This window comes from Suricata suricatta, chromosome 5 (assembly GCF_006229205.1).
Source record: "Suricata suricatta isolate VVHF042 chromosome 5, meerkat_22Aug2017_6uvM2_HiC, whole genome shotgun sequence".
NCBI classification, from domain to species: Eukaryota; Metazoa; Chordata; class Mammalia; order Carnivora; family Herpestidae; genus Suricata; species Suricata suricatta.
Genome location: NC_043704.1, coordinates 77,921,171 through 77,934,903, shown reverse-complemented (window position 1 = coordinate 77,934,903; position 13,733 = coordinate 77,921,171). Strand labels below are relative to the sequence as shown.

Here is a 13,733-nt window from a genome sequence, read left to right as displayed (position 1 = left end):
GAAAGGTCAGAGAAGAGAGTGTTGTTTTGTTTAATTATTTGCCCATGACTCCCAAAGTAAGGCATTCCTAGGTTCCTGTAAATAGAAGTTTAGAAAAAGCAAATTAGAAGAAGAACTGCTAGAGTCAGGAATGTTGATAGCAAAAAATGACAGCCTGTTGATGAGGGAAGAGACAGCCAATATAAGAACTAAAAATCTTGGCAGTTAAGAGTCTGTTAGAGCTTGGGTAAATAGCCTTACTCTCCATGCACAGCAGTTGACTTTCGTATAGAGAAGCATTGTAGGATAGGAAAATATTAGGAGAGGACTGAGTATTAATCTAAGTAACTTTTTAGATTTCAGTCTCCATTTTAGTAAAATTAAGTAATCAAGAACATAGGACATAAATTATTAATAAATCCCTTTAGGTCTTAATAATAATAATAAATCCCTTTAGGTCTTAAGGTTTAGTTTGTGATGACTTTAATGTTTTAATGTTTATTTATTTGTTTTTGAGAGAGAGAGTGTAAGCAGGTGAGGAGCAGAGAAAGAGAGGGAGACACAGAATCCAAAGCAAGCTGCAGGCTCTGAGCTGCTGGCACAGAGCCAGACGCAGGGCTCTGTCTTATGAACCGTGAGATCATGACCTGTGCTGTGACCTAAGTTGGATGCTTAACCAACTGAGCCACCCTGGGGCCCCTGTGTTGACTTTTTATTAAGCCATAGAGGAATTCATTATTTTTAATATAATTTGTTTGAAAAATTAAGTATGTAAGTTTTAGAATGATTTCCATCCAGGGGTGTCTGGGTGGCTCAGATGGTTACATGTTCAGCTTCAGCTCAGGTCATGATTTTGTGGTTCACCAGCTTGAGACCTGGATCTGGCTCTCTGCTGTCAGCATGGAATAGCAGAGAGCCTGCTTAAGATCCTCTATCTCCCTCTTGCATTGTCTTGTGCTATCTCTCAAAAATAAACATTAAAAAATAGAATAATTTCTATCCAAATAATCCATTCATACCAGTTCTAGAAAATAAAATATCTTTGTATGTTATTTAAGTGAAACCCAAAGGTAGCTAATGCTTGGCCCTGATGGGTCAGAAGTGTTTCACTTGCACACACTTGGAGTATCCTCTAAAGAATATCTGATCCAGTGCCACCTTTATTTTATAAGAAAGGTGTCTTGGTATTTTGGGGCTGCTATAACAAAATACCAGAGGCTGAATAGCTTATAAATAGCAGAAATTTATCTATTATACTTCTGGATGTTGGGTAGTCCATGATCAAGGTGCTAGCAGATTCAGTCTCTAGTACTATCTCGTTCTTATATGGCACCTTCTCTGTTGTCCTCATATAATGGAAGGAATGAGAGAGCTCTCTGGAGTCTCCTTTATAAAGGTACTAATTTCATTCATGAGGACTTTGCCTTCATGACCTAATCACTTCCCAAAGTCATCATCTCCTGATTTCATCATCTTGCTTATTAGGATCTCAACATAAAATTTTGGTGGAACATAAACATTCAGACCATGCCAAATGGAAATAGAGGCTCAGAGATGCTATGCCTAGCTCTAAGCCATAAAAAATTTAGCATCAGTGATAGGGTTAGACCAGGTTTTATTGATTGCCAGTTCAGGGCTTTTACTATCATAACGTATAACACTCTAAGAATGGAATGACATGGCATTCACATTCACAGGTATCCTAATTGGTCTATTAATTTATTCATTCATTCATCTATATTAAACATAGATTTCTTAAGTGATTACTATGTACCTGGCACATTATAAGTTTAGCCTAAATATTTGCTGTATGTGTGCATGCATGAGTGCACTCATGTGTGTGCGCGCACACACACACACACACACACACACACACACTATGAGTCCTAGAATCTTAGGCTGTACCTCTGGTTTGGGCCTTAATCTTTTTCACTTCAGCCCTGAACATGGCCACCACGAGGACAAACACATTTATGTTTCCCATGCAAATAGGGCTGCCTGTGTGGCTAAATTGGTTAAGCGTCAGATTTTAGCTCAGGTCATGATCTCACAGTTCCTGAGTTCCTGTCTTGCATCAGGCTCTGTGCTGATAGCTCAGAGCCTGGAGCCTGCTTCGAATTCTGTGTCTCCTTTTCTCTGCCCCTCCCCTGTTAGTGCTCTCTTAAAAATAAATAAACATGAAAAAAATTTAAGACTCCCAACTGAATAAATATTTCTTTTAAGGACTTTCATCCTGGAAGTTCCATAGCCTTTTTCAGTATTCAGCCTTTTTATAAATATTCATCTTGATTTCTCTGGGTTCTGCTTTTGGTTTAACCCTAGGTCTCTTATACTGTAGTTTAAGATCCTTTCTTCTTCTAGGAGAAGAAAGATGAGGTCTCAGCATCCTGCTGAAAATTTCTCTGTCAATCATTTATCATTTGTTTTTGTTTTTGATTTTTTTGTCTAACTGGTATAATACAAATTATTTTGTTTTTTTTTTCAACATAGACATTAATTTATTGGGGCATAAAAGGAGATTAAAGATGATCTAATTCAACTACCTGGTTTTGTATATGGTCCCCTGGAGCCCCAGAGAGAAGAAATGGTTCAAATTACTCAGCAACTTAGTGGCAGATTTAGCCTTTGGAACCAGGCCTCCTACCTGTCATCCAGGGTTTTTACCATGGTAGCACATTGCCCCAGAATTCTCTCTTTAGGGACAATGCTGATCTGTTTTACATTATCACTTACTTCTTCCTCAAGTATTATAACCCCCCAAATTTCTTGGTTACCCATGCCAGTAAATGGTTAATCTCCCTGAGCCCAAGGCCCTGGAAACTTCTGGGAGGGAGCCAGGTGAGCAAAGAGAGCAGATAAAGGCACCACCTGCCCATGGGTTAGAACAGCCTGGGGACACAGAGAGAATGTAAACACATTCTGCAAATCTTATTGTCTGACACTGTGCCAGCGTCTTTTGGGTTCTTGTCATGGAAAATATTTCGTCTGAGGTCATTCAATAAGCAAAGAGGAGCATTGAATACCCTCCAGGGTGCCAACTCAGTTCCCCCCTTTTGTCCAGATTAAATAAGCAAGGGACTAACATTTCATGGTTCTAGAAGGCCCGCCTTTCAACAATATAGGCTGTAAGGCAGGGAGAAAGGAGACATTGAGAAAATAGCCTGTGTTGTTCTGAACAGCTCCCTCCACCCAGGCTGCCTGCCCTCCTCCCCCGCACGGCCTCCCTCTGTTTGCTCACCCATACTTACAAGCACACGCCCTGAGTTTAGAGCAAGAGTTAATGTCTGTGCTTCCTCATAAATCTCGGTTTGGTGCCTCGAGCTATGTTTTTAATTCTGTAGTGGAGCTTTGAGATTTGAGACGAGTAGAAAGGAGGGGCAGCTAGTGGAGGCAATAATGGAAGCTGCCATTTCTCCTAAAGACTTCCATCCTCACTCATGTCTCCTATCAGGTGGTTTAAAGCCTTCACTCAGCCTCTGGAAGGGCCAGGATGGGAGAAGAGTGGGAAGTCATGAGGAAGAATGCCTATGTTGTACTATGGCCCTGTTGGACTATGCAGGAGGCATGGCTTCTCTCTGAAGGAAGTAGAATGTGTGGATTGAGCAAATTCACCTAAACTGGTCACTGGCTGGCCTAATTTATTGGTGCCACTAAAACTGATGTCAAGGAGAGGTGTGTTTCCTGTCAAAAATAATGTATTTTCTTACAAAGCTTGTTATCGAAGAAATTTTTTCTTCCATTCAACTTGGAGCTCCCATTTTTGGTGTTGTTCTAACACTTATTTTTCATGATTGGTCCTTTGGTACTTGGATGATAGTTTCTTCTGTATAAACCTCATTTCTTTAACATGCCTTCGCTTTTTGTGGTGTAGAAGGCAAATCTATTTGGCTGCTGTGATGGTTTGAAGTGGTAATTGCTTAGGTTTCCACCCTGGCAACAACCATATTTGACTTAAGTTCTGAGTCTGAGTCACACTGAGTTGAACCTGTAATTAACAAGACTAAAGGAAGAACTCTGATCTTTGAAAATTCTGGTCTTTCGTTTATATATCTATAAAATGAAGGCATTGGAAGCACATCTCTTAAAGGGCCTTCCAACTCAGACAGTCTAGGATCCTAAAAACTCCAACTGCTTTAAACCCTCTTCTTCTGCCAAGTTCTTAGGAGTCCTTATGAAAACTCTCCTTTACTTCCAGATCTTTCTAGGAGGTTTTTTGATTTATCAGAAATTAAGGGTACATTGATCTTCTTGCTTCTATTACTGTGAGAATGGAAGCCAGATTCAGTTGGTTTCCTTAAGGGTAGAAAATGGGAACAAAATAAATTGTAATAGGTAAACTTCTAATTCTATAATGAGGCTTGCAGTTTTCTACTTGTCTCTGTTTGAGGTACGGGAAAGAGATGATAGTATAATAGGCTCAGAGATCAGCAGCTTGTGAGCTTCCAGAATTCAGAGACTGAGTCTTATTCATTTCTCTACCTGTGACAATACACTGCACAGAGAATATCTTGATTAAATACTGGAATTGAAGATAAACAAACATCTTAGGACCGTTTTAGGGAGTCACCTCTGAGGTGATTTAAAAGATTCTTTTGAACCTATTAGGAAAGTTATACAGAGCTATGCTGATTCAGTCTGAAGAAAAGGAGTTGTAGGGGTGTTTTAAGCTAAATGAAAGTTTCTCTGATGGATTTAAGTAGGACGTTATGTACACCAAAACTTGGATAAAGCAGAAGTCAAACACAACCATGTTCTGAGACTCAGAATAAGGTGGAGGAAGAGGGACCAATTGGTGAAGAAAAATGTAGAAGATTCCAGCACCTTCTCTGTGCTAGAGATTTGCTTTTCTGGTTTTGTCATGGTATTTGATCATGGTATTTCTCCTTCCCTTTGTAATTCTGTTCTACCAGTGGTGTTGTTGACTTCTTGATCTGATTAAGCCTGGTCATATTCTTTTTTTTAATGTTTTTTATTTATTTTTGAGAGACAGAGACAGCATTAGCAGGGGAGGGTCAGAGAGAGAGGGAGACACAGAATCCAAAGCAGGCTCCAGGCTCCGAGCTAGCTGTCAGCATAGAGCCTGATGCGGGGCTCAAACCCATGAACGGTGAGATCATGACCTTAGCCAAAGCTGGATGCTTAACCGACTGAGCCACCCAGGCACCCCAGTCATATTTTTATTTAATTTCCTGTTACCTTGATTTAAGAAATTTCAAAAAGTGTATAATAGTTTAAAAAAACTAAATATATAAAGTTTCTATCAGTGCAAGTAAGCATTATGAAGCATACTAGGAACTCAACATTTGATAGTTGCTAGTCTGTGTTCTAGCATACAAAACACTTTCTCATACATTATCCTCTTGTTCCTCATGAAATTGTTGTTCCCAAAGATCAGAAAGGTGGCGTAAAATGCCCAAAGCCAACGTTTACACCCAGGGTATGATTTGGAGAAGAAAGCTACCAAATTGTTCTTTGCTTAGCAATTCAATGTTGGCATTTTTACCTAGGACTGTACCCCTCTATAATTAACTTGACCATAGAACTTAGTGAGAAAGAGCAGTCTTCTTACCCTGATGACAAAACTTTTTTTGTAATTTCCCTCTTCACTTCCAGGGCTACCTTATTTTCCTACAATCTGGTGATTGATAGTATCAAGCATATCAAGGGATCTACTGTTCCTTTTGAGACTGAGATTTCATTTCTGACCTTTAGTTAAGGTCTCTGGGCAGGCTTTTTGCCCACAGATGATGATGGTCTTCTTAGGGTAACTCTTTCAACTCTGTGTCGATTGGAAGTAAGGCTGTGTTGTGTAATAGCAGGACCTCACTTGGAATGTACTTTGTAATGAGAGTCCAGAATGGTGAAAAGACCCCTAAGTGAAGTCTTGAGAGACCAAGGCTCTCACCAGCTCAGCTCTGTGTTTAGTGATGCTTTTGGAAAACCCTAGTCCTTCCATGTGTCGGTTTTCTCATCTCCAGAAAGGCAGCTCTGGACTTTAGTATCCAGGAGCCCTTCTAGCTCTGACATTGTATAGTTTATAAATGTTAAAATGTTGTTGCATCATCTGGTGGCTGATTTGTGCTTTTATGTGTTTGTGAAGTATCATGGTAGGTGCTAAAGTTCCCCGGGGTGATGGGACAATGATTGCTATAGTCTTTGCATCAGAGGATGTGTTCAGGGGGGCAATTCGATGCTTCTAAACTACAAAAGCCATACCCCCGAGGCTTCTTTTAGGTCCTGTATGTCCTTCACCAGATGAATGTTAGCAGTGTCATGACCACAGCTGGCTATGTCATTCACCGAGGTCATGAGATGTCGCATGGAGGCATGCTGAACAACATATGGTGAAACAGATTCAGAGAATGAAATCAGCTTGTCCATGGTGACACAGCATTAAGTGTCAGAATCAAGATTGTAATGCAAGACTGACATCCTATCCTTTGCATTTTTCACTTCACTCTGTTGCCTCATATAATAGCTTGCATGGTGAGCACAAGTAACTAGTGAAGCATTTCTGGTCATAAAGGCACCTGTGTTTTCCACAATGGTCCTAATGACACTGGACAGAAGAGATAATAGGTTTCCATAGACCTCTGGTACTAAGGTCTTTTCTGAAAAGACTTTTTTTTTTTTTTTTTTACCTTCAGAGAGACTTTTTAGTTGTAGATTTATCTCCTCAGGTATCACCATTGGATCTCAGGAGAGAAGGTTGGCTTGGCTGAACTTACATATTTAGAAGTATGCTACATCTCTGAGAAATGTCATTGCCATGCTCAAATTGATTGGTTATTTAAAAAATGGGGTCCTTCTTGAATTTCATGGGTAAACCTCATTTGAGGTTTCCCTAAGGTAAAAGAATATAAAGTGTACTTATTAGAGAAGCTATCCTGGCAGATTTTCATCGCCTTTGGATAAAAGCAAAATTACACCCAGCACATAAATTGACATATGAAGCAGTAAATGATTCCATTGTGCAAGTTATTTTAATGGACTAAAGCCAGAATGCCCCATTAACCAGCATGCATAGAATAATCACTGAGCTTAGAGTTTATTACCAGGCCAGGAAAAAAGAAAAGAAAGGAAGAGAAAAGAAAAGAGAGAGAGAAGAGGGGAGGGGGAGAGGCAGAAGGAGGAGGAGGAGGGAGAGAGAGAAAGAGAAAGGAAGAAAGAGGAAGGAAGGAAGGAAAGGAAGGAAGGAAAGAAGGGAAGAAACAAAACAGAATGAAGAAAAGTATTGGGATGACAAATGTCAGAAGAGCAGCTGGGAAGGTGAGAGGTTAGAAAGAGAACCTTAGAGGTATGTACAATATGTTTCTTTTCCTCTTTTTTCTTTGTGGGCAACGGATTAAGCACAAAAAAGGTTGGGTGTCAGCTTTCAAACGTAATGATCAAAAATCTGAGAATTGGGCAGTAGAACGTGCCAGGCTCTTCTCTTACTTTTCTTTTGTAAGAAGAATCTCAGCGATCAGCCAACCGGGGAGAGGGGTGGCATATGCATATGTGTGAGATTGTGTTTATACACATCTCTACTTGGATAAACACACAGAAGCCACAATAGCATTCCCAAAGGAATTCTTCCTTAATACAGGAAGTAACAGCTTTGTGAAGGCACCACAATTAAGCTCTGAGTTTTCATTCTAGATCCCAGGATTTAATTTCTAGAAGAAATGAGAGCTCTGTGATGTTCCATGGGACTGTTTAGAATTACAGACAACTTAGTTTTAAAGCTCATTGAATGCAAAGCACCTGAGTCTGACTTAACCTCTAGGGATCTTTTTGCATTCAGAGATGTCTAAAACCACAAACCATAAATTCTGATGGGCACGTGTAAAAGAAGAGACCACAGCAATTACAATTTTGTTGTTCAATGTGGCCATGCTCTCCTGCCACGACTTCCCTCCTATCATTGCCAAGCTTCCTCTTGCTTTGCACTTGGGTTTACCAGATGTCCAGGCCTCGGTTATACCAGACAGTGTGGGGAAAAAGCATAAAGAATTTCTTTACAAGCTTTGATATGTATGTTCCTGCAATTTCACTGGATAGAATGTGTACAGAGAATAGAGAACCATGAGATATAAAAGCTACGGTAACAGGCATTTTTTGAATTAGTCGTTATGCCTCTTAAGGATCATTCATACACTATGATTCTTGAAGTCCCAGGTCTTTTCTCAGTCATTTCTTGCTTACGTTTACTGCTTTGTGGAAAATGAAGCTGTTGTTATTTCTCTCCTCCTTGAAACTGCCTGCCAGCTCGACACAACCAGTTCTGACCCACCACCTTGACTCTGCCTTCTCCCTTTCTCTTTCAACCTTTACCATCAGAATATTGGCATGAGGCCAATGTCCAGGTTTGCAGCCCTGGCCTCAGTCCTCAGCACCAGAGTCACATTTCCACATAGGCTTCTCAACAACACCTTGATGTGTTCATGTTTGAAACCAAATTTATCCTTTTATTCTTACCTCCTGAATTTTTGTAACAATCAGTTAGTAGGCAAGCCACTCAGCATCACTGTAAAATAGTCTGATTGAGACATTACATGACTTTCCCATCCTTTTCTTCTTGTTTTAATCTAGTGCACATGGCTAATCTGAAGGAAACTCCTTTCTTGCAGGAGACCAGGAGAAGGCCTTCGGATCTATTGGGGAAGTCTGGAACAGCAGCCCCTCTCTTCCCGCTGGAACCCCTGGTCCACTGAGGTGCCTTATGCCACCTTCACCGAGCACCCTATGAAATACACCAGTGAGAAGTTCCTCGAAATTTGTAAGGTAGGCAGTTTGAGCATCATTAGACCAGCTTTGATGGTGAAGTGCTTCTAAAATATGTACTATTAAAAAAACAAAGTTAAGATACAACCTGGGTTTATACAGATACAAACTTTAAAAGGTTTATAGATCTTTCTTAGTACACAGCAGAGCTATTTTATATATGAAATATATAATATTTATATTAACCACATTATGTTTCCACCTTGCTAATTTCTTATAAAAAATTATAGTGGAATATTATTTAAAAATGGCAATACTTGCATTTGTTTTTTGCCATTCATGTAAATGTCTGCATGGGTACATCTAACTTTCTGTATTTAACTAAATTCTAATTCTTTCATTCAGAAAAGGAGTGTGGGTAGAACAGCATGGAATATGAATACAGATACGGCTTTTGGTTATGTTTGTCACTTCTCTTTCTGGGGCCTTGGTAGTCTCATCTCTAAAATGGACATAATGAACACTCCCCTTCCTCCTGGACCATTGTAAGGTTAAGTGGAATAATGTGTATACAAATGGTTCATAAACAGTAAAGCAATTAAGAGTATTTTTATGTCTTTCAATCTCATCTCCTCAAAAAGATGTTATCAGTGGCAGGGAAAGTCCTACTATTTTTGCATCTCCCCTAGGGAAACCTAGGCAGTGCTAGGATACTAGGTAGGCAGGTGCTAGGATACTAGGTAGACAGGCAGTAAAATGGTTGGAGCTGGAAATGCAAAGAAAAATCAAACTTTATATTTTCAACAGATATACACATAGGAGTGTGTGTATAGGCCTAGAAATTCTTGCCTTCTCTGTCCTTTCCATTTTTACCTTTATATGCTGTCATTCACTTCCAAATATCATAACTCTCTATTTGCTGTAAATTCAAAAGATAGCAGTATGTACCTAAAATCGTTCTGTGGTTGGATGACGTGCCTTGTAGAGGCTGCATGATTTTAAACACACCTATTCATGCAAATGTGTATATGTATAAAAATATTTTTAATTGGTAAGCCTCCTACTTTAAAAATGATTTGAGGCAGAACATGATCAGAGGATAAATGGAGTCTGTTTTTCACCTAATGTGTACTTGAAGTTGGCTGAAATCCCTTCCGCTATCAGAAAGGACAGTGGTCTTCTCAAGATTTATGTAAACCTCCTCAGGAGCTTATGGTGTCTAGGCCAACCTCTGGCTCCAGGCCGTGGCAGACACCAAACTAGTTCGTGGTATGGATCTTGCAAGAGCCCTTTTCAACGTGCTGCAGCCCCAGCTCTGACATCAGCTGCTAGCCTGACTCTGCCACCCAAAAGCAACAAAAGAGAACAAAATGAAAACCAAGGACACAACAATGTAACACTTACTCAAAGGCATTGATGTGAGAGTCAACTCCCTGAGGATTCAGGGAGATGGGAGTGAGAATTCACATCACAATAATGGGCCCAATTTTCACATGGAATATCCGCTCTCTTGGTAAAAAAATTTATTTATAATAATACTCTGATGCATTGCTTTATAATCCTCTCTGCTCCTCTGAATCCTGTCATGCTCTTCCCCCAAATATTTCCCCCTTCCTTTTCCCACCTCCTCTTCCTCTTCCTCCTCCTCCTTACCCCCCTCCTCCTTCTTAACAGTTTATTTTATGTTTCTATGTTTTTTTTTTCTTTCAAACACTTGGTAATACAACTCAAAATGCTTAATAATGTGTTTTTTCCAAAGCCATTTCCCACCTTTAAAGGAAGTCTTGTTTTTGCCATTAAAACGACATGTATATTTGCATTAATAGTTATTGTGCCATATTGTAAGGTAAAATAAAGACCAACTGCCTTGGTTAGTGCACCCATCACTTCCTGAGCCAAGTCTCTTCTTCCTCATACCTGATGCATTAAGTACTTAGTCCCTGAATGTCCTTTGCTGGAAGACATTCAGTGTGAGGGATTAAAGAACAAATTCTAGTCACTGCAGAGAAATGGCACTGCATGATTCTTAATCTTGGTGGTACTTTGTTTTATTCTGATACATATAAATACAATAAAATAATTTTAAAAGGAAGAAATAAGATGTCAAAAGGGGGATAGAATCATTATTCCCCAAATACCACGACTGCTTAATAGAATGGAGAGCTAATTTTGCACAAACCTTCTGATTAGTCAAGCTAAAAGGAAAACTCAGTGTTTATATTGATCTTGTTGGATGGAAATCAGAATATCATGCACAAGTGTGGATGTGAGCATAATGAATGCTTGTTCAGTTGGTTGGTTGATTTTCAGTCAATAGAACTATTTTGTGGATCTGTTAAGTATATTTCCTTCATGGAAAGTTAAGTTTTCTCCTTAAACTATTTTTCCAAAGCTTTCTTTAAAAATTTTTTTTTCCTGACGACAGTCTGGCACTTTTCACTTGCCAAACTATTTCTTATTAAAGGCCACCCCAAGTCCAAACTCTCTTTGAAAACAAGTGATCTCCATCTGTGATGTGACATGAGGACTCTGATCCAATTCTTTGAGTTTTAATTTCTCATTTGTTGTTGGTTTTATGTCACAATATTATTTGTGTTTAGGATATTTTCCAAGATTGGTTTTGATTAATACTCAGTTATATTAATGTAAAAGAATAAATAAGAAGAAAGGGAATTCTGTGGATGTAGAATTCCTTATAAATGGGTATTTTGGCATAATATAAGATTTTTAAAAGGATGATATAAAACTAGTTTTTCCATTTGCCTTAGACATGAAATGGGAAAAAAGTATAAAAATATGGGGAAAATGCATAACTAAATTAAATACCTGAAGCAATTTAATTTAATTTAGCAAATCTATTGTGGCACAGGAAAAGAAATCCTGTAGTGGTAAGTTACACATAGTCAAAAATTTCAAATTATTTCCAATCTGATGCCATAACTTATTTTAAAAAATACATTTGAAAACTCCAAATTTATTCTTACTCAGAGTCTTTCCTTATAAAGCATCTGGAATCTCTTTATTCAACAAATATTTTCTGACACCTACAAAGTAGAGGTTTGTTGTTCAGGATAAAAACATTAATAAGACCAAATTCATGTCTTTCTGGAAGGCACTGTTTTTAATAGAGGAAATAGACAAAAATGCAAAGATTTTTTAATGAGCACTAAATTGACTAAATCAGAAGTTTGGATCAAATGAAGAGGTATGGAGGCACATGAATCAGAAGGAGTATTTGTAGACACAGAGGAATTCATTTTAGCTGGAGTTTAATCTTATATATTCCCCTTCATGATCATAATGGCTCAAATAATAGGTATAAAGGCTTAAGGAAAGTAGGAATGGAGGGAAGATAAAGAAATTTTGAGATGCTCAAGATACAGAATTAATGGAAGTAGGTCATTTACAAGTTACAGTAGGTGGAGGAGAAAAAGATGTTAAAGATGGTGTGGTTTCTGGCTTGGGGAGATAGTGATTCCATTAATGTGATTGGGGGAAACTGAAAGAAGAAAAGGTTTGGAGGTTCAGTTTAGGACATGTTGGTTTGGAGCATGGGACTGAGTTAGTCGTCAGGCAGTTAGAGATGTAGGTCTGAAGCCCAGGAGAGAGAGCTGAGCTGGTGATAGAGGTTCCAGATCAGATACCTTTGGGTCAATACGGAGTTATGGGATTGGTTGGTCAGGCATATCCCATAGGAAAGAGCATTAATGAACACATTAATTGCAAATTCAAATTCATATTATCTCCAAGTCTCCTAAACAAATATAAAAATTACTATCAAATTTATGCAATACAGTATCAAAATACATTATTTTTTTCCTTTTATTCATCTCACTAACTCAATATGCTGGCAAATATGACGGTCAGATGGCCTCTTTCCAGGCATTCTTGCTTATCTCTCAGCCTCCCCAACCTGTTCCAATCTGTATATGCATATGCTTTGTATTACTCCTATAAAACAGTTATGAAAATAGGAAATAATCATTTTTTGGCATTGACTTTCTTGTTATAAGACATAAAACTAATCTTATGTAATATGTCATCAGACTATATTTATTGATTGCAGTTTGCATGCTTTCATGTAATTCAACTAACAAAAACCTTGTGAGGTAAAGATAGGTATCTCTATTTTTAAAATGAGAGTACTTAGAGCGATTAAGTGAATTGACTAAGGTATTACAATAAACTAGCTCTATTTCCACACCAAATTATTTGCTAATAAGCAGGGAAATGGGTATAAACCTGAAGAAACTCTGGGGTGTGTGTGTGTGTATTCAATGTGATGTAATGTGATATACTTCTGACAAAACTCGATTACCCTCAATTTTTTCATCCACTTTTTATAATCTGTGGTCTCATCTCACTTGTTTTAACCATTGCCTTGCTGGGTTCTTTGGATGTGTGGAGTCTTGCTGGGAGGGACTGATGACTGAGCCCAGATAATAGTGAATGGGTCATGAATACTTTATGATCAAATCAAAAGGATCCATAGACCACTCCTTTTTACTGTTTTCTGGCTTATTTCCCCTTCTTTTCTAAGGAATTATGAAAGTGAGCCAATATTTTAGCCATCAAATGCAACTCACATCTTTAGCCTCTTCACATGAATTTGACAAATATTCACTGAAAACCCACCTAGCTACATGCTGAGCATTGTGCTAGGATGCTGGGATACTGAAAAGAATAGAACAGATTTTGCCCTCCAGATACTTACAGAGTAAAGGGAGAAGGGAAAAAAGTAATTAGCAAATTATAATTTAATGTGCTAAGACTCTTAATAGAGAGGGATTCACAAGGTTCTATGCGAGCCAAGAAGAGAGAAAAAGAAAGTCCAAAAGCGAACAGGTATGGTGGTATCTGAAGTGAAACTCAAAGTATGAGTGATTTAAACATCAAAGGAGGTGGGAAAATACATTTTAAATACAAGAAAGATGGTTGGAACCTGCAAATTTCAAAAGTATAAGAAATATTCTTGAATAAAGAGTAGTTCATTTTAGCTAGAATTTAAAGCATATGTATGTACACAGGTGTGTTGACAGGGGCGAGTT

At 38.4% G+C, this 13,733-nt stretch overlaps 1 protein-coding gene across 1 annotated transcript in view; it reads left to right on the top strand.

Annotated features, from left to right (window-relative positions):
* Window positions 1-13,733, top strand: part of TPRG1 (tumor protein p63 regulated 1) — a 108,471-nt gene that overhangs the window by 86,969 nt on the left and 7,769 nt on the right. The window contains exon 4 of the mRNA XM_029940888.1: window positions 8,592-8,745. Within this exon, the coding sequence (XP_029796748.1) occupies window positions 8,592-8,745 (154 nt within the window). The remainder of the gene's footprint in view (window positions 1-8,591; window positions 8,746-13,733) is intronic.